This window comes from Lepisosteus platostomus, chromosome 11, assembly GCF_059453375.1.
Source record: "Lepisosteus platostomus isolate fLepPlt1 chromosome 11, fLepPlt1.hap1, whole genome shotgun sequence".
NCBI lineage: Eukaryota > Metazoa > Chordata > Actinopteri > Semionotiformes > Lepisosteidae > Lepisosteus > Lepisosteus platostomus.
The window spans coordinates 37260677-37286195 of NC_142621.1; the positions used below are offsets into that span (position 1 = coordinate 37260677).

At 42.7% G+C, this 25519-nt stretch overlaps 2 protein-coding genes across 5 annotated transcripts in view; both read right to left on the minus strand.

Moving 5' to 3' along the window:
- Positions 1-14035, minus strand: part of tmem94 (transmembrane protein 94) — a 52629-nt gene extending 38594 nt beyond the window's left edge. For 2 of the 3 annotated variants that reach the window (XM_088599490.1, XM_088599488.1), the window contains exons 1-3: positions 7132-7411; positions 1164-1283; positions 176-303 (exon numbers count right to left, since the gene is read on the minus strand). In XM_088599490.1, the coding sequence (XP_088455616.1) occupies positions 176-303; positions 1164-1283; positions 7132-7179 (296 nt within the window). In that variant the 5' untranslated portion in view covers positions 7180-7411. Of the gene's footprint in view, positions 1-175; positions 304-1163; positions 1284-7131; positions 7412-11327; positions 11588-13909 lie in introns of those variants that run through there. The other variant, XM_088599489.1, reaches the window with a different exon arrangement.
- Positions 14036-15100: 1065 nt separating this feature from the next.
- Positions 15101-25519, minus strand: part of myo15b (myosin XVB) — a 72615-nt gene continuing 62196 nt past the window's right edge. For both annotated transcript variants that reach the window (XM_088599486.1, XM_088599487.1), the window contains 11 exons: positions 25311-25387; positions 24809-24939; positions 24352-24446; positions 23181-23258; positions 22595-22691; positions 21385-21533; positions 20536-20660; positions 19706-19833; positions 18294-18427; positions 17925-18062; positions 15101-16824 (listed from right to left, as the gene is read on the minus strand). In XM_088599486.1, coding sequence (XP_088455612.1) covers positions 16603-16824; positions 17925-18062; positions 18294-18427; positions 19706-19833; positions 20536-20660; positions 21385-21533; positions 22595-22691; positions 23181-23258; positions 24352-24446; positions 24809-24939; positions 25311-25387 — 1374 coding nt within the window. In that variant the 3' untranslated portion in view covers positions 15101-16602. The remainder of the gene's footprint in view (positions 16825-17924; positions 18063-18293; positions 18428-19705; positions 19834-20535; positions 20661-21384; positions 21534-22594; positions 22692-23180; positions 23259-24351; positions 24447-24808; positions 24940-25310; positions 25388-25519) is intronic.

The window sequence follows — 25519 nt, forward strand, 5'->3', positions numbered from 1 at the left end:
TGCAAAAAGACGAATTCCTAATGCAAGAAATTGTATATGGCCAATAAAGTGATCCTATCTTATCTTACAGAAGATGTTTATTAATGAGACCTATATCTAGATACTATTCTGTTTTTCCTGACAGTGGTGCAGAATTCAGAAACACTGCTGTCTGCAGCTCCACGCTGTGCCTTACCTGCCCTGCGGCTGGCTTCCATGGCAACACAGCAGCCCAATCACCGCCACCAGTGTGAGGGCGGCTCCTGGCCAATGGAAGCTGGAGTAACGGTTGTTATGGTGAAGGAAGCTCTTCTCCCACAGTTCCTGCAACACAAACACAAACAATCACACATGGCAAGCAGCAGGTCATACAAAAAATAGAGTTTTTCAATTCACAGTATTACTTCTGTTGGGGAATATACACAGAGCGGGGCTTGAGAACTATAAAGTGAAAAAGAAAGTCCACAGATAAATTAACTTTTATTTCTGAAACCTGAATTTCTTCCTCCATCTCTCAGGCCTCCTTTTGCATATTTTCTGATTTCACTGATGTCTTTGCTCTGTGTCAGTGCCAGCATTCTCGTGTTCTTTGCCTACATTTAACTGAACACCCTGCCCTACTTGTGATTTCTGCAGTAGGTAACCTCAATAAACAAATTCAAGGTTGGCTTTTGGCTTCTCTCAAACACACTTTAGTTAAGGTCTTCGAAACCATTGTGAGGGCAGCGAACAACAAGGCCTTGCACAAGGAAATGTGGGTGTGTGCTGTATATGGGGGGGTTAGTGTGGGGTGTATAGTTTGCGTCTGTGCCAGTGGTTAAAATAATGGTGAGGAGCCAAGTGATAATAACTGGCAAGTGATTAAGTTATGCTTTACTAATGATTTTATTAATTATTTATTTATGATTTATTAATTAATTATTTATGATGTATTAATTAAATACTGTATAATGTTATTTTAATATATAGGGCAGCCCAGTGGCACAATGGATAGGCTTTGTGTTTAATTTTGAGGGTGCTATCTGCATTCTATATTCTTAAGATATGTTTTTTTACGGGGGTCAGCATGTTTTGAGTCAAATTGTTGTGCGAGAATGTTATATTGTGCAAGACAGTTCAGTGGTGTGTCTGTGTGCGAGTTGTCAGAGTTTTGCAAGTGAGGCATATTGCGAGTGCGGCCATACCCTAAAACTGCTCTTCCTGTGGCTGTGCTTCTGGTGCTGCTCCAGCAGCGCAGACAGCTGGTCCCTCAGGGTGGTCAGGGCTTGTGCTGTGGTCAGACCAAGCTTGGCAGCCACCTCCTCCTGGAAGACAAAACCCACTCTCAGCTCCAGAGCTCCGATGAACCACTACAGGAATAAGATTGTATTAGGGATTGTTCCCATACAGGTATTGTCCAGCTTTGTAAAGTGCAAAGCAAAAATCCATCCATCTGTTTTCTAACTATTTCATCCAATTCAGAGTCGTGGAGGAAGGTGAAGCCTATCCCATCAAGCAACAAGCACAGGGAGGGGACACATGCAGGGCAGGATGCCAGTCCATCTCAAGGTACACTCAGACACAAATGCACACACTCACACCAGGGCCAACTTTCCCAGAAGCCAATTAACCTGCCAGTTTGGGTTTTGATGGTAGGAGGAAACCACAGCACCTGGAGGAAACCCACACGTAAACTGAGAGAACGCATAAAGCAGCGCAAAACTTGAACCTAGAGACCCAGAGCTGCGAGGAATGACAATGCTCACCTCTACTCCATTGTTTCACTCAAAACAGAAATCCTTGAAAAAACTTCACTATTCACTAAGTCACCTCCAATGTCTTTATCTTGCTGCATCACAAAAAAACTTCCGTAGGATGGAGCTTACAGAATCACACAGCTTGAAAGGTTAAGGCAATTACAATATCATTACAATGTCTGGCAATGTCAGCCTCCCCAAACCTTTAATAAACAGCATCTGTTTTTTGTGCAAGGTGCTTCTGAACTTGCAGTCAAGAATGTCCTATGTGGGGCTTATCATCATTTTCTAAACGTTAACCAAGGAAACTAAAGACAAACCAAATGTTCTTTGCATTTCTCAGACCCTTTAAACTGTTCATTTGTTATTGTGTAAAAGTGTTCCTGCCTGGAATTTTCTGCAGCTGCCAAAAAGTCTCTCTTGTGAAAACCCTATTTAATTTCTTTTGAATCCTTGTGCAAAACATTGTTCTGTCCTTTGTAAAGTAATCAGATGATGAAAAAGTAGCTCTGACAAGTTTCTCTCAAAAATATATCTGTCGGAAACGCCCGTTAATTTCTTGCACAAACTTTCTAAGTTTATGTCTACACTTGGCCGCAGTTTGTACTGTAGATTATCTCTGGCAGCAACACTACGAAAACTGGTTTAGGACACTACTTGATTGCTATCAATATAGCTAGGCTATCACTTTTCTGTAGACTAGATACTGTTAAGTAGTTACAAACTATTTGGCAAAACCACTACTCTACACAATAACTCTGACCGATCACTGGTTCACTATTTAGCTTGGAAGCTTCACAGAGCTGCTAGAGGAAAATCCACTTTATTAACAAGAGCCACTTGAGTGGCGTAGCACAGAATGCAATTTATGAAGCAAGCATGAAGCAAGCATTTCACAGCACTTCAAAACCCTGCTAACAGCTGATCCTATTTTAATTAAAATCTAGCCATAAATAAGAAAACGCAGAGTCCGGCTGCAACTTAAAGACCAAGATCTATTTCTGCATTCCTCATGATAGCAGGCACTGTGCCAGTTCCCTGTCTCACAGCTCGCTTTTCCCAGCTCCAAATGTTCCTACATGCCAGAGAATTATCCTGAGCTGAGCACTGGAAGTGCTGGGAACTGTAAATGGAAAGGCTGCAGCAAAGATCCCACTGACACAACAGTTCTTATTCTTACAAGCTGTTTCAAATTCTTTTTACTCCAGAAATTCCTCATTCCTGCTGCTACCCATACCAAATATGAGCACTGTTCTTTAATTTAGCCCTTTTTGCCTTTTATGATTTAGAAGCACAGAAAATTAATTAATGTATATAGCATAGCTCAGCACTTAACAAGTCAGTTTGTTTTCCGTCTGCTAAAATCATTGTCCTCATATTGTACAGTATGTCAAGAGACCCCTGCAAAGTAAAGCCAGAAAATCAAATGGCTAACTTATAAATATTAATTACTGTAGGAACAGATTTCAGCGAAAAAAATACAGGTATGTTTTTCAACCATTTAAAGCAATTTTTTTAAAGCTCTTCTACTTGTTCTTTAGAAAACAACGAAAACTTCAGCATTCAGTGATCACTGAGAATATTTCCCCATTTAATGCAGTAAAAATACCCCTGAAACATCATTGTTCTTGCACTCAGCAAATGTTTCAAAGTCATTCCTGAATTTTGTGTGAGGCCAGATGTGATGGCAATAGACTATAGAGTATAGTATAGATTATAATACTAACTATAGATCTTCAACTAGAAGCCACCGCAATGGACCTCCCTCACCATGTGGGGTGTCAGGGGAAGGAAGTTAAGTTTGGTTCCGGTGTTGAATACATGTCCCTGCAGAGCCAGTTGATCAGCAATGGTGGAAAAAACTGCATTTGAGAAGCCTCTTTGTTTTGTTTCCCCCCCATGTCCAAAAGACCCACGAACTCTGTTGTAGCAGCTTCGCCCAGTCAGCCTGAAACATACAGTACCTTGTGGGATATAAGTTGTGTGTGCGGTCTTCCTGTGTGGCCACCATAGCCCCTTGACTTTGAGCAGCAACTCGCTGCTACACGAGGATACACATCAACCAGCAGAAATGTATTTGAAAAATGACAAGTTTGAGATCAACTGACAGCACAGATAATGAAATCAGCAGCTTTCCCTGCAAATCTGTTTCCAGGCAGCTGGTCAGTTGTGGGCTAATCAGAGGCGATTACTGGAACTGCCCTCTTCAATTAGGCTCCAGCTGAAATGCAATTAACCTCCTTCAGGCACAGCACAGTTCGACAAGTCACACATGCTGGCAGCCACACAAATTTTACAACTGATTGTACAGAAAATCTTTCGACTCCCGGGGAAAGTCTCTTCCCTGTAATTACTGTGATTACTGAGCGTTTCCAATAGAAGAAGTAACAGTAATGAAACAGACAGCCACTGGCTCTGAAAGGGCCTGCAGTCCCTTCAGAGAACTCGAATGATGGAGATAAATACTCCTCCTTCTAGATTTGCTTATACAGCTTAAGGCAACAGAAACTCGCTCTCAGACCACAGGGCCACAGAACAATCGTGTGTGCTGGCTGTATTTCTATCATTTGCCCTTCCTGGCGAGGGACTTCTGTAGCCCAAGAGCGGCAGTACGGATCTAAGGAAGACTGAAAGAGGAAACGACATCACCAGTATAGCACCATAACACCATCACGGACACTCCTCCCAGAGCCATCTGAGGGGTTCCTGGCATGGGGCATCCGGAGGCAGCGACATCTCCATCCCAACAACCCCCTTTAAACTATGCCTGTGATGAAACCTTGGTGCAAACCATTTTGGGGCAGCTGTTTTCAGGAATGTTTTTTCTTTAGTCATCTGAGTGCATAGCACCAAAGTTTATTTCTATCTTGAGATAAATGAGTACTTCTGTACAGGTCACCAAAGGCAACATCTATTTTAAAGCATTTTCAGATCTTTTGTCATTCATGGCACTTGGTTTTACAAGGATTTTTAAACTTGAACTTATGTGGGTGCTCAGCTCTGTTCTTTGTCAGAATTCTGTGCGCACCTGAATTATTTTGGCCTTACTCAGAATGCAAAAATGCCCACTGATGACAAAGGACACATTATTGACCATAACACCTGTGGTCTGTCTGTTGGTGGCTTACATGTCCTTGAACTGGGCTTTTCAGATCCTCTGGCCGTTTTTTATCTACATATCTTTTCAGTCCTATATACAGTATGTTATTACGTTTCACAACATCAGGTCTGATTGCATTTGCTAATCCATTTTAAAATTCTCCTGTCGGCGGCTCTCAGCCAAATGCTGGGATTCTATTATGCTGTACATTATGTGTTTGTTTTGGTGACAAACGTTTAATTGTACATAATTAACTTAGACGACAGCTATCAGTTAATTTAATTGACTTCAAGCAACATAAACAATCTATTGCAACAGGCTGTCACTGGGACAATACTTTTTGGGATCAACCTTTCTTCACAGCTCACAATCTCTTAAACTACCTCATCTTAAGAGGTCAACAGACCAATAAAATCAATCTTGAGTTTAACTCCTCACAAAACAGACCGTGTTTTGCGAAGCCTCTTCCAAACCATTACACATATATTTTATTTTAGTGCAGCTCACCATTTCATGCAATAGTTAGATATCACCAGATATCTGTAGTGATCACTAAAACCAATGGCAGACTCCTTGAATATTGCTCCCATGGAAATTATTTGTTAAAACTGTTGCAACTTCTCCATCCTCACTGAATTAATCATTGAATGAATGAATCACTGAGAATTGTTCCTTCAGCCCTTAAAACTACAGTTATTATTCTTTCGTTTAAAAAGAAGACTTTAACTTACTCATTATCAATCAGTATATAACTTACAATTTTTGTTAAAGGTTCTAGAACTAGCTATTGCCATTCATTTATAAGATCGTTTAAGGCTGGGTTCTGATGGTTGTATAGCACTGAAACAACTCGTTAGGGTTGCTAAAGATTTACTAATGACTGCTGCCTAGATAGGTTTTTATCCTTTCATGTCCTGCTGGAATACAGCAGGCCTTTGATGGTGTCGATGTATGTAAACTTTGCATACGCCAGAAAAAAAGAATAAAGTCCTTCTCATTTTCCAGTGGCACATTGATCTGGAATTCATACAAGTATTGGGGAAAGGGCAGAGAAGAGGAACAAGACTCACTTCACGGGATGAGTTATGAAGACAGGCTCAAGGCATTTAATACCTTCAGTTTCAGTTTAGTTTGGCAAGCAGAACAGGGACATAACTGGAAACATGTTGAAATATTTTGGCACCAAAACCATCTTTTTACACAGCTATGAAAGCACAGAATAAATGATCAAGATGCTTTGTGGAGTCACAGACAGTGGGAACATTCAAGTAAAACCTTGATGCTGTGATTCAATCACTTAGCATACAGAAAAATGTCAAGCACCGATGTCCCATTCTCATCAATAGCTTTTCTTTGTTCTTATCCCAGTTTCTGCAGTGCTAAGGGACCTGAGAGCACCAGAGTCCCTCCAGATGCCAGGCTAATCCACTCCAGGTTGGGCCAGGTTCACATAAAGCAGTCAGGACAAAGTACCTTGCTTCAGGATGCAACAGTAGTGTCTGCACTGAAACCATGACACCCAGGAAATGTGTTTTACTTAATTATCCCTTTACTTACTAATAATTTACTAATTTACCAATCCCTGCCCCATACACCACAAGGGAGACTCTACTAGAGGAGGGCTTTTTAACCTGAAAGACCAAAACAAACATCAGAGGAAAAAAAATCCAAACTGTCAAAAACATGAAAGGGATCTTAAATGATGGAGGGTTAAAAGAAGCATTTTTATTGTGGCTGTTTTTAAAAGACGATTTCTCACTAACTCCTCTGCATAATGATGGTTGTCTAGCAAGGGATCGGCAATGAAAAGCTGGTTCGAAAGATTTACGTGCACTGGCCTTGCCCGGAGAGGGTACATTGGCAATGGCTTTGGGGTGAACAGGACCCTCCGCAGACAGAGTCCCATTCACAGGTGAAGTAATAAGCGCAGATGTTCACTGGGAGCCAGATTCCCTCCTCGCACATGCAAGCTGTGCTCCCGTTCTGTCTCAGAGACTGCAATCCTGAGTCTAGTTACAGCACTGCGCTGTGCCACGCGCTAACAGCAGTGGCTAAAAATAGCCCTCTCCCACCGGGGAGCTTGGCTCTGTGAACCTCTCCAGCTAACACGCGAGCGCAAGGCTTGCCAATGCAGAAGAAAATGCAAATGCAAACCGGTACAAAGGTGTTCACCTGCAAGCATGGTGGATGCTCAGTGCAAGCCTACCTGCTCCATGAGAAGCCTCAAGAGACAGCCCCCCATGCCCTCTCCCAGATATAAAAGAAGGTATGCTGCTCCTCTAGCCCCGGCCAAGAACTGAATAAAACACCACTTACATCCTTTTTCCAGAGCCCTTGCCAGGCTTTTGTCTTTTTGAAGATCATTTCTGCAATCGCTTTCTCTAGCGCCGTTGTTCAGGCTGACGGGGTGAACCTGCTCGCTCAAAGCATCTCAGCGTCTGCCACTCAGCCTCCGTCAGAACTTGGATGCTGGTCCCCCACACCACCTCCCCCTGCAGCGCCAGATCCCACTCCCCGTTCCGCTGCTCTCAAATTTGGAGCGCCAGCGCTACGAGCACGAGGAGCAAAGAAGCGCACATCAGCTGAGCTCAGGAGCTGCGTGCGTGAGAGGGGTGGGACGGGTATCTGCAGTCGACGGTGTCTGGCTCCCAGGTCCCACAGAACAATTCATCCAATGAGCTGACTCAGGGAAGATCCGATGGTCAGCTCTAGAGCCCCGTTGACGCTGCTGCACAATGAGAGCAGTCCTGGATCCTGATTAGCCCTTCCCCTGCCTCCAGACATGTGCTGTTTGCATCGAGACAAGAGGATAGGAGAGGAGAAAAGGGGAGGCAACTGCTTCCCAGGGCTAGCTGCCCATGCAGCCAGCCATTAATCAATTCTAGCCAGCGCAGCACTTCGGCTTCCAGAGAAGAAGGGCAGTCGGGTGAGGAGAAAAGGAAGGCCACCCAGGGTGGGTGCCTGCCTGCAGGTTTCAGACACTAATGCTCCATTTTCACGGCTGTTTTCTGGCTACAGCTGAGCTGCCTAGTCTATACAAGGTGTACATTGAAAATATTTCCACTGCAGCTCCTTTACACTTCAGCAGGTGCAGAAATGGGGCCAGACAGCTCTGGGTGGGTGTGACTTCAGTCGACAGTTATAAAGGGAGGCACTCAGATTTAGGTGCACTTCACCCACAGTTCAAAAGCAGTGGAACAGAGGCAGGAGCTTTGGTCTATTCCAGCACTTCACTATATCATTTTGCTGACTTGCAAAGTATGCAACAGACTACGTGGACTAAAACATCTACTCAGCTCTAAAGAAGTCATTAGAACAAATGCAGGATGACAAATCACTTGGATTAGATGACTTTGTACACATTTACATAGTTTTCTTTCTGAGGATAAACATGACCACCCTTAGGTTTTATCCTTAGGCCAAGAAAGAAAGAAAACGTTTTTGAAAAGGTTGACAGGAAAAACCATGAGGGTGGGACTTCTGGATTTTTTTCTTGTTTCTGTTTTTTCTGTTTCAGGTGTGTGAAGCAAAGAAGATTGAACAAACAGAACAAACAGTTCTTGGATTTTGTGTCAAAGGTTCAGTGCTTTAGTCAAGCTGTGTTCCTTTATGAAAATAACACAGACTAAGAGCTGTGGTGTTCTCTAGGCTGAAGTTGCTGGTCAGACATATGATGGGGAATCAGGGGGCTCTGCTACAGTGCTACAAGTTGATGTTGGATCTTCCCAAAGTTCTGAGGACAGCGCGCTTCCAGACATCTGTGAAAAAAAGTACTGCTCTGCTTTGTAAACACAGCCCAGGACAGACATTTTATATGTTTTGACAACTGTTTGGAACAGGGCTGATATGTATCCAGGGACATGACAGTTATTTCCTCCCATGTGAAAACTTCTTGAAAGTTGTTCCCAAATGTCCTGCAAATACTTGGGGGAAAAAAATCGCAGCACCCAATGAGGAATGTGAACAGAGGTGCCAAGCAAATGAAAAATGCTTCGCTCTTTGTCTGTATCACTGCTCATGATGCTATTGCTAAGATATTATATACGCTGAAAAATGCAAGGTCTTTGTCGGCCATAGTTATAAAGCGCTGCAATCCTAGTGTAAGCGACAGGCCAGGATGCTTGTGTGCCACTCAAACCGTTTTCTTTTCTGAGGTTACCATGAATCAGTTACATTCAGTTCCTTCTGAAGCACTTTTGTAAGAAGACAAGAAAGTACAGGAACATAAGAAAGAGGACCCCATTCAGCCGATCGTGCTCACTGAGCTGCGGGTAAGCAACTGATCCGAGGATCTTATGCAACCTTCGATACGACACGGCTGAGTTCAAGTTGCAGACATCCCTGTCTATAGAGAAAACAGTCTTCCGGAGTCTTAAATCACTTCTCCTTAGTTTACATAAAATGAGTTAAATAAGCCATAGAGCAGTCTTAATTAAAATAATTACCTCAATAATAGGCAATCTGGCACACAAAATGGGCAATCAAATGGCACAATGGGATGTTTCAATTGAAAGGAATCAACAAAAAAGTGTAGTTCTGAAACAGGCCTATACTCTTTTCAGGTTCAAAGGACTAAAAAAACATTTCACAATAAAATATATTGCTTTTAAGACAGGAACAAAAAAAACTGACCTCTGGAACTGTGGTAAATGCTTTGATGACCTAATGTGAACTTCTGTTCTACTTCATCTCCACACAGATCTGAGAGCCTGATCATTTCAACCATCTTGGCATGTCTATCCCACAAGGACAGCAGTCCCACTCTCACACTGGGCGGGAAGCCTCAAACTGTCGCCTCACGGCTGTCAGCAGCTTCGAGACACTTTCAGCAGATGAGCAGCAAGCTCAAGGAACCTCTTGTGTTGCTACTCATTCCATTAGTGGCATTTCCTCAGCAGAAAAACCAAAGACCACCTGCCTTTTAAAGCAGTAAGTGAATTTGGCACATCTTGAGCCTCACCAGCCAGCGCTTCAAAAAAGTTTCAATGTACAAAGTTTAGCACCTGGCATGTGCTTTCTGAATCTGTGTATATGTTAGGATTTTTAATGTTTATCACGCCAAGCATGGTAGGGTAGTCCCTTATCTAGTGAGCTTGTCAACTCCACAATACAGGAGGTTTCCGGAGTCTTATTAAACTGTCAGATGTTTAAGAACCGAGTTAAAAGGTTAACTGTTGATCCTGTTCAAAAAGGTTACTCCTTTTCCATAGGTCTAATGCTCTAAATATTGTCTTCCAGGTACCCGAGACTCCTACTTTAACAACACATTTTACTGGGCTACATGGCAAAGGAGCACACAGGGAAGGACTTCAATGTTGCACAAGGGGCTAACACCCAGCAGAATAGCTGAACATACTTATTTCTGAGCAACAATCAAAATTTAACCCCCTTATTTTACTTCTTTTGGCTTTTCAAAACTTTTTGAGTTTAAACAAGCAATGCTAGCAGGTGAGTCAGCAGGCAAAATAACAAGCAGGCATTAATTCAAATAGCAGGTTTCAAGATCACTCCAAACCTCATGCGCATGCATCTGAAAAGAATCACTGAAGAAACTGAATAATATATAAAACACTCAATTCTGAAAAACTTCAAAAATCAGTCTTTCCAAGACAATATTAAGTAGTCGGAGGCACGTTAACCTACTAATTAACCTATTGACCACCCTATCTTAGAGCCACTAAGTCTTAAGAATTTAATTGTGTCCAACTTGTGACTTAATTCAATCAATTACTGATTTAATTTGACTTAAGTATTTACAGTATGACACCAGTTCGGCAGCCACTGATGGCGTTGAGTGCCCCACATAACAAAAATGATGTAGAGGGCAAACTGATTATCTAACCTTGTCAAATTGTATTTTGCACAATATGTTCCAAGTCAATATAATGAAACACACTTCATATGGAGAAATACCTTTCTCTATAGTATGCTCCTGAATACAGCTTATGCCATTTAGTTAAACACATTAGGCAGTCAGGAGCAGCCACTAACGTGTTTATCCATTGGTAAGCATAGTTGCAATGGCCAACGCAACTGCATGATGTCATTGATGACTATCCAATTTCAAACAAGGCTCTATGAATGAGAATGCTGCAATAGTACAGGAGATTCTTCTAAGAAGTTGAACACAGAAAAAGATGATGATGGTCAACTCACTTAGCAAGTAAATCAGTCTTCACAGCAACATCAATATATATTGGCATCCAAGAACTGATCTTGTAATTTCTGTTTACAGGGCAAACCATCACCATCTTCAAACTACAACCGAAACTTCTACAGGAACTATGAGGAGTATACAAAGACTGCATGCATGTCTGAAAATGTACAGAAAGTCGCTCAGTTCACTGCACTCAAGTCTTTGAATTGTCAGCACGAATTATAAAACAACATCCCAACCTAAGCAAAACAAAATGTTAACTGGGAAAGAGTTGAAGCAAAAGATTGAAAAAGTAACTTGAGTTGCAGAGACAAATTCTCCAAAACAGTGATATGTCCATCCTGCATGGCCTCACCTGTCTCTTATCCAGTTCCATGGCGGCAGTGTGACATCAGCATGCTCTGCCGCCCGCTGCGTTCCGGTCTCCGATGTGCACGGCTGCTCCTCCAGGCTCCGATCCCGGCAGGCAGGGGCTCTCTGACAGCAGGCGCCGGAGTCCGTGAGCCAGGACGGAGTGCGGCTGTCCTTGCCCCGCGGAGACCACCACGCCGAGTCGCTACGCGCAGCGCCGGGACACCAGGGCGGCTGTCTTCATGTCAGGGTTGACGCAGACCTCTGAAAGCACACGGTGGGGGAGACCAAGAGGCTCAGGTCAGCTCTATCTGCTGAGCTGCTACCGGAGGCATTCGGTAAAGGCCAACACGAGTGGAGCCTGCCCCCGCAGCGAAGGTCACCGAGCCAGAGATCGTCATGCCCCCATCTTTCCATGTAACACACTCCCAGAACTTTGTAAATCAATGCAATTTTTTTTTCATTGAAAAAGGAAGTATTTTCGTATGGGAAATCCATCCTGCAGCTATTTTCTAACCACTTCTTCTAATTCACCGTCGCGGGAGAGCTGGAGCCTATCCGAGCCAGCAACAGGCGTAAGACGGGGCACACCCTGGCCAGTCCATCATAGGGCAGATATGCACATACTCACACCTAGGCCAATTAACCTAAGTACCAGTATGTTTTTTTTGGGTCTATGGGAGAAAACGGTCTGGAATTCAGCCCATTATAGCACTGTAGCAGTGATGAACACTGGCTAGCTCCATCATTTTTTTTAGAATTAGTATTTTGGGTGCAACTTCTGGCACTTGAGTGCAACCAATTCGATTCAATGTTCATTATTCTCGTTCATGAGATGTGTAAGCCTGCGATGCACCAAAACATTAAAATCCTATTGCGTGGGAGCGAGCGGTCAACCGTTCCAGCTGAAGCGAAATTACAGCTCAGCTTTCAGGGAAATCACGCTTGCTGCCACAGTAGTTCGCACTTCATATTAACCGCTCATTTATTTTCAGGGAAAATGTAACGAGATGAGTTATCCCTAAATCCTAAATTGTATGGCAAAGTACAGTAAACCTCATAAATCAGGGAAAACTACTCATCTCTGATTGTTCATTCACGTTTAACAGCAGAAAAGCCTAGCGAGTTAGCCTACAATTTCTTTTTTCATTGTATGAAATGCGATGAAATCAGAAAATGTATTTTTTTACTTCTAGAAACGGGACATCAGCTGACACGTTCGGTGGGTTATATTTAGTGCATGTTTATGAGAAAACCTTTCCTCCACACACATGTCATTAAAAAAAATTAATGTCTCGTAATGTTGCTAAAACATGGTAGCTATTGAGATGCTTAAACGTTCGTCTGTCGTGAACCAGACGTCCGACGTCGTAACCAGCTCTGTACCTCGGAACATGCGCATTTTGAAGGGGGATACTGATTTTCAATAGTAACACCGGCGCAAAACAGGGAAAGCACAAATGTGGCATTCAGGTTCCAATCGACGGTGCAAGCGAGCACCTACAGTACGAGCCGCGTTTCCCGGCTGAACGACGAAGAAAAATGCCTTTCCCTAACGACCCATATATTCTATTCATATTCTGTTTAGAAAACGTTAAAAGAAAGGTGAGGGGTATAAATGAGTTTTCTTTTCATTTCGTATGTTCTGCATCACTGTGCTAATAGCTAGGAAAAACAGCAAAATGTCCAGTCCTGCTCCTGGAGAGCCGGGATGCCTAGCTTTTCTTTTTCTTATACCCGTCAGGACCTGAAGATGTTAAATTGGTCCATATAACACATGACAACATCTGTATAGGTAGTTAAGCTAAGGTAGCTGAGCTGGAACTTCAAAGACTCTGGCTCTCCGGCACTGGATAAACTTGTACAATGGACAGAAGACGACGACTCTCTACAGCCACGCCTGTTGTCCTACTCATCGTAACATAAACACCGCTGGTGTAGGCTACCACATCCCAGCGGTCAGAGAGCAGGTAAATGACATATCCACAACACAAAATACGAGAAACTACTGTATATACAACCTCAACCACAGACAGCTACTGTATGGTAGGAGATATCCATAATAAACACAAAGCAATGCTGTGTGCTTCACTAGTAACAGGCAGTGCCCCGAGGGATCGCTTTCACGGCGACTTAATGTGAGAAGTCCCAGAAAAACAAGCAGCAGCTAAGATGTAAACATGTTATTTTGTGTTTACACGGGGTAACCGTATCCGAGGAGAGTATTCGTATTCTGAGCTGCAATACTGTGGCACAGCTGTAGACAGCCGCGATATTTACAGCATAGTAACCGGAGGGATTGCAAAGTTCTGCTTTTACATGGATATATGCCTAGTCAGCCCAAACCAATTTATTTTACTGCTATTGTAAAAATCTGTTTCCTATTAATTAACAACTATGCACAAGCGATACCAACGTCTGTGCCCAGATGATATTAACTGAAAAAAATAAACCCAGCTGTGAGCCATTGGACAGGTGAACCTAATAGACCTCAGAACAAAATATACTGAGCCACAAATTACACTTTAGGAATCAGTCTGCCTTTTGACGAATGCTGTGCATTTACAGTCTTTTGCTGCTACTTACCCAGCATGCACGTTGACATCTATTTGACATTTATAGCTCTCAGGACTAATACATTCCTTTAAAGACCACTCGGTACACTCCGGCGACTACCATATTGGAAACTGGCAAATGTCAGGGAATAAGGAAACGCAAAGGCAGATGGATGCCTTGAGCATCTGATTGGCTGATGGGTCAGTAATCTCAGGCATGATTGGTCACAGTGGAGGCTGCATCGGTTTGACTTCCGCTACCTACCAGAGAGGGGCGGGCGAGTGTCGACAGTCCGAGTTCGTGCACAGCGAGTGAACTTAATAATACTGTAATTGTAGACAAAGACATTGAGAAGAAGGGGTATATTGTTGATCTGGGACTGCTCTTACTCTACCTCTTAAGCAAGACATACCTGCACAGTCAATGGGACGAAAATATTTTTTAAAATGATGTTTAACTTGATGTTTACGTTAAGTAGAAAAAATAAAGTGAACACATTTTCTGTATTAAATATCATGGCAATTTGTCTTTTGTCAGAGAATTCAAAATCCAAAATGCTCTTTTCCCTCCCTGTCAACTTCTAACTATTCACTCAGTCACAATGGAAAGCTGCACTGCTGGATACTGTATTTCCTGCAAATGATCTATTTTTAACAATGACCTTGGGGAGCAAGGCGACCTACGTGGCCCTGTAACTCCGTTATACTCACTGCTATGCAGATTTTTGAATTTCGACCAACCACTCTCTGGATCACCGGAACATGGAGATTACATTATAACTTCCTTCATGATAGATTAAAGTTTAAATCTCATTGTTCCCATTATGCAGGGAAGAATGCACATTGCCTGTTTGCTTAATAAATCTTGACAAGAGTATAATTAGAAACAGTATTGGTTCAAGGGAAGTCTTTAGAGAAAGGAGCCTATACATTTTGTTTCAATTTTTGTGCTTCAGGGAGAGGTAAATGAAAAACTTGTCCTTTATTGCTGTTTTACTGGAATTCCTTTAGACAGATAAGGGGACTGGCATCCCATCCAGGCCTTGTTTGCAGGCACAGACTCCAGCTCCCCCAAGACTCTGTATTGGATAAATTGATCAGAAAATGGATGAAGGTATGCATGATTTGCTACACTTTGAGCACAATAACATTTAATAAGATCTCACAGCATGTTTAAAGAGTGTTTATCATACATAATTAACAAATAAAGAAAGCCACAAGGTATCATATTCATCTTTATTAATTTAAATATAATATGAAAATAGGATAAATATAAGTTTGCACACTGGACATTAAGACAGAATCAAGTGGCATGTTATTCTTTATCACAAATATCAGTGTTTAAACAGCCCAAGAAATTAGAATAAAAATATATTTTTATGCTTACAGGTGCTTTTTGAGTGAAAAGGAGGAGAGAAGTCAACAGCAGTCAGCTGTCTAGAAGACCCTTGCAGGGAAAAATGTCCAAACACCCCCTTTTTTCCCAGAGAGACCTGTATAAATCACTTCAATTCAGGCATAGTTCTCTCACAGATCAGGTTCTTGGGCTTGAGTGACATTGATCCCATTTCTCAATAGAAATAGTTGACAGCATCATCATCTAGGGCACTCTGCTAACAAACCTGCTAAGCCCTTTAGAACAGGAGGGGCATTTTATGTAGATCTTCATTAGGACAAGGTGAGATTTGCCTATGCCACTTTAACTGCACAAATACACTTCTGGGAGGTAATTAGCAGGGATTTTCTCCTCAGGTGGGTGTGGGGCGTGAGCATACTACAGACCTTATCAAAGGTCAAAGTGTGGGTCTACCCATGGTCTGTTAAGGCACTGGGGGGGTGAGCATCGTTCACATGGTATGTGGGCAATACACCTGAGCAGCAGGTCAATCTCCTCCCAGGATGGACTCATGGTACTAAAAATTGTGTTTTGTCTCTGGTTTTCTATTTCTCCAAGAGTAAATCCTTTCCACCAATGAAGTGTCTGTGCTGTTATGGTGCCAACACAATTATATATAAAGTGTTCATGATTCTTATACACTTTGAGCAGAGCAGCACATATGTCCAATGCCAGTACAGATTTAACATTTTTAATTTGTAACACTTACTGCACTAAAGAGGGAAAGGGTATACAGATCGACAGTGGTACTGGACAGTCAGTGTCTCTGCTGGTTTTTGGTGAAGCTGAGCTTTAAATCCTGGAGGCTAACTGAAGATTTAATCAATTTGCTTGTTACACAAGTTTGGTTAAAATGTTTCTGCATTCAGTCCTGACTTTCGAGAACATTCTGTGCCAAGAGTACTGTTTCCAACACCTTCAGCACACAGCGGTTTAAGGCTCTCAATTTGTGATGAAAAGATACAAGCGGGGTTGACAAATTATCAAAAACTCTCACAATATGCTGTTGTTTTCCTTCTGGAGAGGAATCGATTACATTTCAACACAGCTGAATAAAGGGACTCCCCAAACTCAGGAATTGGTTCAGAGTAAATACCATTGCAAAGCCCAATTAAGAGCTAAAAGCAAATTTAACAATGTTGTTGCATGAAACAAAAAGCTGAAATCAATTAGCCTTTAATTAAGATCTGGGCTGGGGAAAAACCAGAAGAGACAGAGGTCCCTCATGTCCAGGGTGGGGAACCGTTGCTGTACTCTGTATTAACATACTGCGTAGTGGGCTGTGTGGAACAGAACTGAAGCCTGAGTGCAGTGTCAGGGCCTGACATTCAATACATTGAGTACATGGCAGCTTCCCGGGTGTCAGGCAGACTGTGGGGTGGGCTGGGGATTCGCGATGGGGGCTGGCGGGAGGCTACAGAAGGCACGGGCTCACGGTGGGTGTCTGCCAAGCTGGGGGAGCCAGAAGCCGTGCCGGCGGTGGAGCTGCCACTGGGGTGGCACACCAGCTCCTCCATGATGACGGCGATGACGTGGCACAGCTCCTTGGCCTGAGCACATGACACAGCACAAGCACAAATCACTGGTTAGACTGGCACTCCATTCACTGCCGGTTTCATTGCAGTCACCACAATGCACAAATAACACTCAGGTGCTTCTGAAGTACGGCTCAGAATCAGCCTGGCTGGGTTATGTGCAAGCTACATAAACAGTAATGTGTTTTTATGTTGAATATCTACCGTTAGCAAATATCTTAATTTGGACCATAATGTATGCTACAGAATAGTAATTTAAAAACTTAAAAGTTAGGTTTAGGTAAAAGTAAGATGAATTTAAAAAGTTTTTAAACTACTTTTAATTTGAAAAATGAATTCAATAACTAATGGGTAACCAACCCTTTATAAATCACAACATTAAACAGTCATTCTTATTTTCTATTCAGATATAGCTGTTAGTATTTGATTCTTTAAGGAATCTTCACCAGAGTCTTCGGACAGAGGTGTTTTTATCTAAGCACAACCAAAACTGCTGCTAAAGGGTCAAAGCAGTTTGTGATTATAAGGTTCCAGACCCTTGTTTGGTGAAATATGTATAAAACCAGGATGACTTTATTCGTTGTCTGCTGTGAATTTCAGATGATTTCAAAATAGTCACAATGACTTTGTGGTGGTTCCAAAATCTCAGCAAGACAGTTTTCCATATGTCCTGAAGGTGTGTGCATCTTTTATTGTTTCAGCATACATTTAGATTTATAGAATGGTCAAGCACACCATAGCCCATCTATCTAGCTACTCAAAATAACATTATAATTAATTTAGTGTGATTTGATCATGCGCAACATCACAACTTGGAACAGTCTATTTACAGTATCTCAGCTGGGTTAAGGCAAGACATTCAGTGCCTTTAGGGCTGTCAGATATTTTCCATATCATAACCAGGATTTTGTGAATCATTGGTTCTCCCTAATTTCTTAAACAATTTCAAATTCTTATGCGTGTTTAAAAAATTTCCTTTTCTTGTTTGCAACCTTTCTTATGTTGTAACAAAATGAAGATAAAAGTGAGACCTACAGTATATTGACAAATCCTCTTAGAATTTACACAAGTAAAATGATTGACATTATTGATCTTCGACCATCTGACTCCTTTACCTCTTTGAGGTGGCATGTCATCTTTTTGGGTGCTCTGAGTCCATAGTTGATCTCAACCCCTGGCAGCTTCTCATCTCTCCTAGGGCGCAGGGACCTTAGTGACTGTACCTCAGGCAGGGGGATCACCAGTAGCGTCTCCTGCAGGGATTGAGACATGAAGGCTTTTCAATCCCAGTCGAGAAGATCATGTAAATCAGGACTGAACTACATTTTTAACAAATAACAATTTGGATCAAGGGCTGAGGTCAGTGTGTGAGTGTTACAGGCAGGGCCTGAGTGAGTGTGAGGTCAGCATGTGAGACTGATACACGAGTGGGGCAGCACTTCTGTCATCGGTAGTGTGAGAGAGATGGTTCTTTCTGCTGGTACCTGGGAGTTGGGGTCAGCGAGAAGAATGCCCTCCTGGTTGACAGCCACAATGCAGGGTGAGGGACAGTGGTGGTGACTGACTTTGCTCGCCAGGAAGATGTTGGAGCCGAAGAGAGGCAGGGACCTGACGGACTCTGTGACGGAGAAAATGAGCATGAGGTCAGGGAAATGAAACGGAGAACTCGCACCACAGGTCAAGTACCTCTTATAAGAAACATCCTTCAAGGTTATGCTTTTTGCTCTTAAAAATATCATAACCCAGAACACCTGAAGGGTGTTTCCTCAGATCTGTAAGATCCATATTAATCCTGTTTCACTTTCTTAAATAAGACTTGAAATTAGTGAAAGAGCAGAGTTCATGGCTGCTTATTTCTGGTGAATATTTGTAAAGCTGGAAGACTTTTCAGGTGGTTAAGCTTTCAAATGCTATTAAAAAGTCAGTGCTAATTAATGTTCATATATCCCAAAATGCATTATATGTTCCACAAATATACATATAGTAATACATATAGTATACACAACAACTCATACACAACAACTTAAAAGTGAAAAATATTTTTTATTGTAGAAAATAAATGAAAAATGAAAAATAATGGAAGTAACTTGTTAACTGAAGTCTTCATCCTCCTGAGTCACTACCCAGTAGAAGCACCTTCTGCAACAATTATAGCCTTGAGACTTCTTGGGGATGTCTGTATCATTTTTACACATGTGGATTTGGGGACTTTTGCCCATTCGTCCTTGCAAATTTTCTCAAGCTCAGTCAAGTTAGATAGGAAGCATCAGTTAACCACTGTCTTCAAGTCCTTCTACAGTGGGGACTCCCCTCCAACACCACCAATGTGCAGCCCCAGCTGGATGGTGCAGCCATAGTGCACCAGTACACTCACCACACACCAGCTATCAGTGAGAAGGAGAACAGAGTGAGGAAGCCAATTTACCGATGGGAATTATTAGGAGACTCTGATTGGTAAAGGCCAATGGGAAAATTTGGACAGGAGGTCAGGGTTACACCCCTACCCTGAGTTTTGGAAAAGAGTTCTGAATGAAAATGTAGTCTCAGTGAGGCTTAGCTGCTTTGCCATTTATAGAGTCTATAAGAAGATGTGCAGTTGGAAGCTCAAGGAGGAGTTTAGGGTTTTGGTTTGTGTTATTTTCCTCCTATTGCAAATAAAGAAACTATTTTTTAACATGCGTGTATGTTTGTCTTTTTCTCCGATTCCTATTTAAATCAGAGAATTCCTGTTACAGCATTCCTGCCGCAGGTAGGCCACACTGCTGTTCTTTCTGCTCTCACATCCTTACTCCACCAGGGTACGTGTAGAGTATAAGCAAAAGCTGGAATTGACATTGGTTGATCAGTGGGACTACAGCAGAAGTCAATGCTTTCAGTATGGACATACAGTACTCACCAAGGAAGCGGATCTTGGCGTCAGTGGAGCTGAGTGTACGCAGGGAGCCCAACTGGCTGAGCAAAGCGGAGTGAAGCTGTTGGGTGTTCACACTGAACCCCACAGGCAGGTACCCCTTCAAATCATGTCTAGACAGAAGAACACAGAGCAGCTCTGAACATTGAATGGCAGGGTGAAGATGTGTGCCCACAAACACATTCCAAATCTAATGTTCTCTGCATTGTGCAGCAATTTGGGGAACACGTTTGTGGACCTGGAAGCTGCTTTCTTGTGTCTCAGGCTTGGCGGTTTCACACAATGGAAGAGAACATAAGCAGTAGGGGAAACTTCTCCTGCCTGACTTCAGGCCTGTGCACAAGATCTGTTTATGGCTGTGGTTTTCTTTGTTCGTATTGCTAAATCTTACCATCATCATGATGGCAATCTTGACAAAACAAAATAAGAACATTTGATCCAAGCACAATTTCTTTCACATTTTAGTTTTCATTCCATGACAAAACAATGTTGGAGCTGAAGAGTCTTTCAAAACTGACTAAAACTGATATAGAGAAATTCAAGATAATTCACATCCAGCATGTGCTTCACAAATCCGCTGTCCTCACACTAATAAAAGCTGGAGATCAGCCAGCTCTTGTTTAGATACCAGAAAATTAAGTCAGTATTTGATACTGGAGATCAGAAAATAAAAACATGCCCCGTGCTTTATAAGGAATCAATGTTACAACCAGATGTTATGCAACTCCCAATTAGCATTTGCTGGCACCAACAGATGCAGGTTTCGGCACTGGCAAGAGGAACAGCAGTCTCTTCATGCTGGTGTGGACACTTACTGTGAAGGCTCTGCACCCATCCCATTGGCACAATGCTGCAGGGCTGCCAGTGCCACCACCTGGTGGTCAGGCGAGGATTTATGACTGGGGAGCAGGAGCTTGCCTTCCAGGTAATCACTGAGGACCTGAGAGGGGAGAGGAGAGAGAATCAGCACACTGCCCGTTAGCTTCCTTTCACTATGAGATCCACATGTGTTTGTCCTGAGAGCCACCGTCAAGCAGCTGAGCTCAGAGATGTCAGGGGCACGCCTAATGTCACAAGCCTTCATCGTCAGTAAGTGTAAAATCATAGGCTCCGCATTCAGTGACATGGCAGGTCAAAACTGACATTTCAGAAATGTGTTTGTATTTCAGAAATGCAGCCTGGGACCTAAAATAACATGCATCCATACATTTTCTAACCGCTTCAACCAGCTGAGGGTCACAGGAGATCTGGAGCTTATCCCAGCAAGAAACTGGTGCAAGGCACATTACACCAGACTCAAACCAGGGCCAATTTCCCAGAAGCCCATTAACCTTCCAGTATGTCTTTGGACTGTGGGAGGAAACCGGAAACCTACGAAAACCCACGAGAACACAGCAAGAACATATAAACCCCATGCAGACAGCAGCCCTGGAATTGAACCCAGGGCCCAGGTGCTGTGAGGCAGCGATTCTAACTCCTGCACCACTGTGCCACCAGTAAAATTACATAGGAAATAAAAACACATTGAAAGTGAAATGCTGGTATTATTTAATTTTGAATTTGTACCCATTGGATCTTGAAAGAAAAAATGGCAGTTTGGACATACACAGAAAACAAAGAACTCTAAATGCACTGCATGTAACCACTGGGCCGCAATAAGGTACCTGTCTATAGTGGATATCCACATAAAACTCATTGTCAAAGTGCAGGGGCTCTCTCCAGATTACCCTGTGGAACCACAGAGTGATGGAGCCATCGTCCAGCAGGAAGTCAAGCAGGTACTCGTTGGGGCGGATGGGCCGCATCACCTTCCCTGGAGAGAAGGAGAACACACAGACAAGCAGAAATGAAGTTGAAGTTGAGGTTGAAGTTGAAGAGGTTAGTCAGTATATCAAAGCTTATGGTGATAACCTAGTTACTTTGATTCTTAGAGTGCAAAGCAGTGGTCATTGTGACGAGTTGGAAAAGAGAGTCTTCCAACTCTGGAAGAAAATGTCCTCTTCTCTCCAGGGCCTTTGGGTGGCTTCCAAATGGCTTAATAAAATAGAGAAATGTAGTGAAAGGGGACCTCAAAATACTGGGTTGGCCCCATCAGTATTTAGTATAAATCTTTAGGCTCTCTGTTTTAAACTTGAAATTCCGACCTGTCTTTCAGTCCTACATCTTCAAGAACAGCTATGTTTGAAATGTTTTTTGACAGTTGTGTTCAGCGTACAGTATCTGATTTTGTGTAATTAGTTGCCATGTCACTGCAAAGCGTTACTATGCGGGCTTTACAAGCCAAACTGAGTTTTGTAATAACCCCTGAAGAATGTCATTGTACTCCTTGATTATGTAACTGCCATTGTCGGAGACAAATCCAGTAAAATTAAAAACCTTTCAAATGTTCTTAAGATATTACAAAATGTGTAAAACACAGCTCATTCACATCTCATGACTCATCGTTAATGACACATACATGATCAGACATTTTGATTCAGTTCATGGATTTTCTTTTTTTTTTCAAATGAGCAATTCTGGGGAAGTAACCCCTCCGCAGTTCATCTGCTGTATGAATTTCGCACCAAATTATTACATGTTTTATAACTGATTTTGTTAAGGGAACATTGGCACAAGCCACATGTAACAGCATTTCAGCCTCTTTTTCTTTATTCTTCTTTTATATTTTCAGGTAGCTTCAAGCATTTTTTTAGGTGGCTCCATCTACAACTTTTGCCAACTTTTCTTGTTTTGAAGGTATTTGATTTCTCAGACATCTAGTGAATTATTCTGAATTGCTGATTGTTTCAGCTCTGCCCAAGACATTCTCATTTTATGCTTTTAAAATGGGATAGGTTGGCATGTGCCCATCCAATGGTCTACTGTGAATCTTACCCTTGTTGCTGTTGGCGTAGATGGCGAATTCCTTCATCTCAGAAAGCTGCTCCACACCCATCTCAGCACACAGCTCCATCATCACCTCCAGAGCCACCTAACGGGACACAAATACATAGAACACATGCAACACTCAGTGTCCTTCGGCTTCCATGTCTGCAGAACATACCACATGGGAGAGACTGGCAAAGAGCACAGTGTGATAGAAGAATGCTGGGAGAGACGCAGAGAACAGAGATGATTCCAAGGTACACTGAGAAACACCCTATCAAACTGTGAAGTGAGAAATACTGTTGTATTAAGTGTGACCGTCGCAGTTCCGCGCGGGCTTGTGCCCTAGCCGCTCCACCCTGTCAGTTTGTCCAGCAACACCTGGGCGTGAACCCGGGAACCAGCCAAGTGAGCTAAAGGAGACCTCCCACAACCCAGGCGGCTGAGGTCCCTGCTACGCGCAGGGAGGGCGATTGTGTCACTGTGCTGAAACTATCTCAGCTACAAAAGGAACAGAGTGAATATGAGTTTATAGGCAGAAAGGGCCTAGAGAGTGAGACGGGGAGAGTGAGTCTGGGACAGAGTAGACACTCACAGTGAAAGTGCGAATCTTGCAGGGGTATTCCACCCCCCCAGGCAGATAGATGGGAATCCTCCTGGAGGTCTTTCCAGCCTGTGGAGAAGAAGCGACAGTACAGACAGCTGGAATCTCACTCTATGCTACAAAGACGCTTCATATTTTATAACCCATAATACACCTCTGCTTCACTCACACTCAGAGGAGGTGTTGATGTTGATTTAGAACTCAGCCAGGAGGCGATCAATTTTTTTTATAATCCAACAAAAGATTTGTATTAAATTGCATGTGAAAATGAGAAATGACAACTTAAAACCTTAATGAAAACTCCAGTTAACAGCACACAATCGTGTACACGTCTGTTAAACAAGCCTACCATGCAACTCCCAACACCTTGTTGTTCTGTGTGTAGTCTAGTATGAAATATTCTTATGTACTTGTATGTAGTTTAACTGATTTTCTAAGCTTAATGTTTCATATATCTTAGTTTGTTACATTGTGACATTCAGTATTCAGATTTTGATCTGCTGAGACATCAAGGGCTGTACAAAAACAATTAAGCCTTTTTTTAAAAACTCTTTCATAGAATAACAAGAGCCAACACAAGTGAATGAGCTGCTGTTCCTCCTTCATTTTCAAGAGATGTTTTCAGATTGGCATTCTGTTGTAAGTTTGATGTACCCAGTGTCCTGTCTGAGTCCAAGTCCAGTGCTCATTTTTTGAGACTTAAAGATCCATCCACCTGCCAGCCACAAATGCCAAATTAATAAACTTAGGCTCACGATGTTTATTTTGATTTTGAACCCTCTCCTTTCAAAATCAATAATACATTGTCAATTTGACTTGATGGGATAGGTGCTAGCTCCCCATCAACCCTGTATTGAATAAAGTTGGATTGCATGGCTTGACACAACCACAGGCCCCTCTGTGTCACCACAATGTGAAAAAGACTTGAGCACCATCTCCGCTTACACTGTGCCATGCTTCTCTGATTGACACACTGTCATGCCTTGTACTGCCCCATTTGGAAGATCTGGGGAAGCAGGATCTCTCTCTCTCTGAAACCACTGCAATCTTAGCACATTCAATCCCAGGGGCTATGTGGGACACTTGGCATTGTCACAGCATCCTTGAGTAAAAGCAAATTCTATATATGATTTCTGTCAAGTTTTCCAAGCTCCCCTCTCACCAGGAAGGCTTCCATCTCCAAATTGGAAGGAACATATCTCCGACCTCCGTGGATGAGAGAGCGCCTAAGGTTCTGCTCACAGTTGCGAGCCATTTCTGGAAGACAAAGAGAGAAGATACTAAGCCCAGTGTCAAATCCAATAAAACAAAATACTACAGTTGTATTTATTTTTATTAATTCATGCTTATGCATAGTTGCTGTGTGGATTTAGGTAAATGTGTCCTGATTATTGAAAACGTAATAGCTGCAATTCTTATTCCCAGCACAATGTACTTTGTCAGCATTCTAGCATCTTTCAATAACTAATAACGAAACAGTAAATATTTGGGGCCAGTGTTTATTATGTTGTTGGTACCTAATCATTTCCTAGAATCATCTTTCTGGTCAGAAATCACAAAGAACAAGTGCACAAAGTTCTGGAAGCAGTAGAAAATGGCCGCCACTCTGGTCGAGCTACCTTGGAAACTGTGTCCGGGGTCACTGGCAATGTCACGCAGATGTCGGGTGACATATGGCCGCAGCGTGCTCGAGCAGGGGAAGAAGCCCGTCACTAAGTTCAGGAGCCGCCAACCCCGGGTACAGCTCTCCCTGCAGACATAATAGTGCCTACAGTCATTCACGCGCTTGGAAAGCATCGGAGTCAATATACCCAAAAAAGGTGCCAAGATCTCTACAAGGGTGCCTCACACAAACACACTGAGTCAAATACACACACTAGAGTGCACACATAAGAGTGTTATAAATACCATTAGCGTGCACATAGAATTGACTGCGCTGAACTGTCACAGTCTCCGAAGATCTTGATTACAGCACAGTAACAATTCTGCATTGTCAGAGAGTACCACTATAGAGTACAGACGCACACCAGGAGTGTGTGCAGTGACCGTAACAAATCCACATTGTCAGCAGTTCTTGCTGTGCTGCACAGTTACACAAAGTGTCCAAGGGTTGGAACTTACTTGTGAGGGTTGAGTGTGGTCTGCTTGATGATCTGACAGTAGATCTCATCCCTTAGACTCTCTTTCTCCTTGCCGAGCTACACACACATAGTTAGGAGGCATGTTGTGAAACTTGCAGGCTGTTTAAGGCACCAAGTCAGCAATATGCTCAATTTTAGTGAGCTGAGGATGGACTGGTGGCAGACAACTAATGGTCACTTACTGACTCC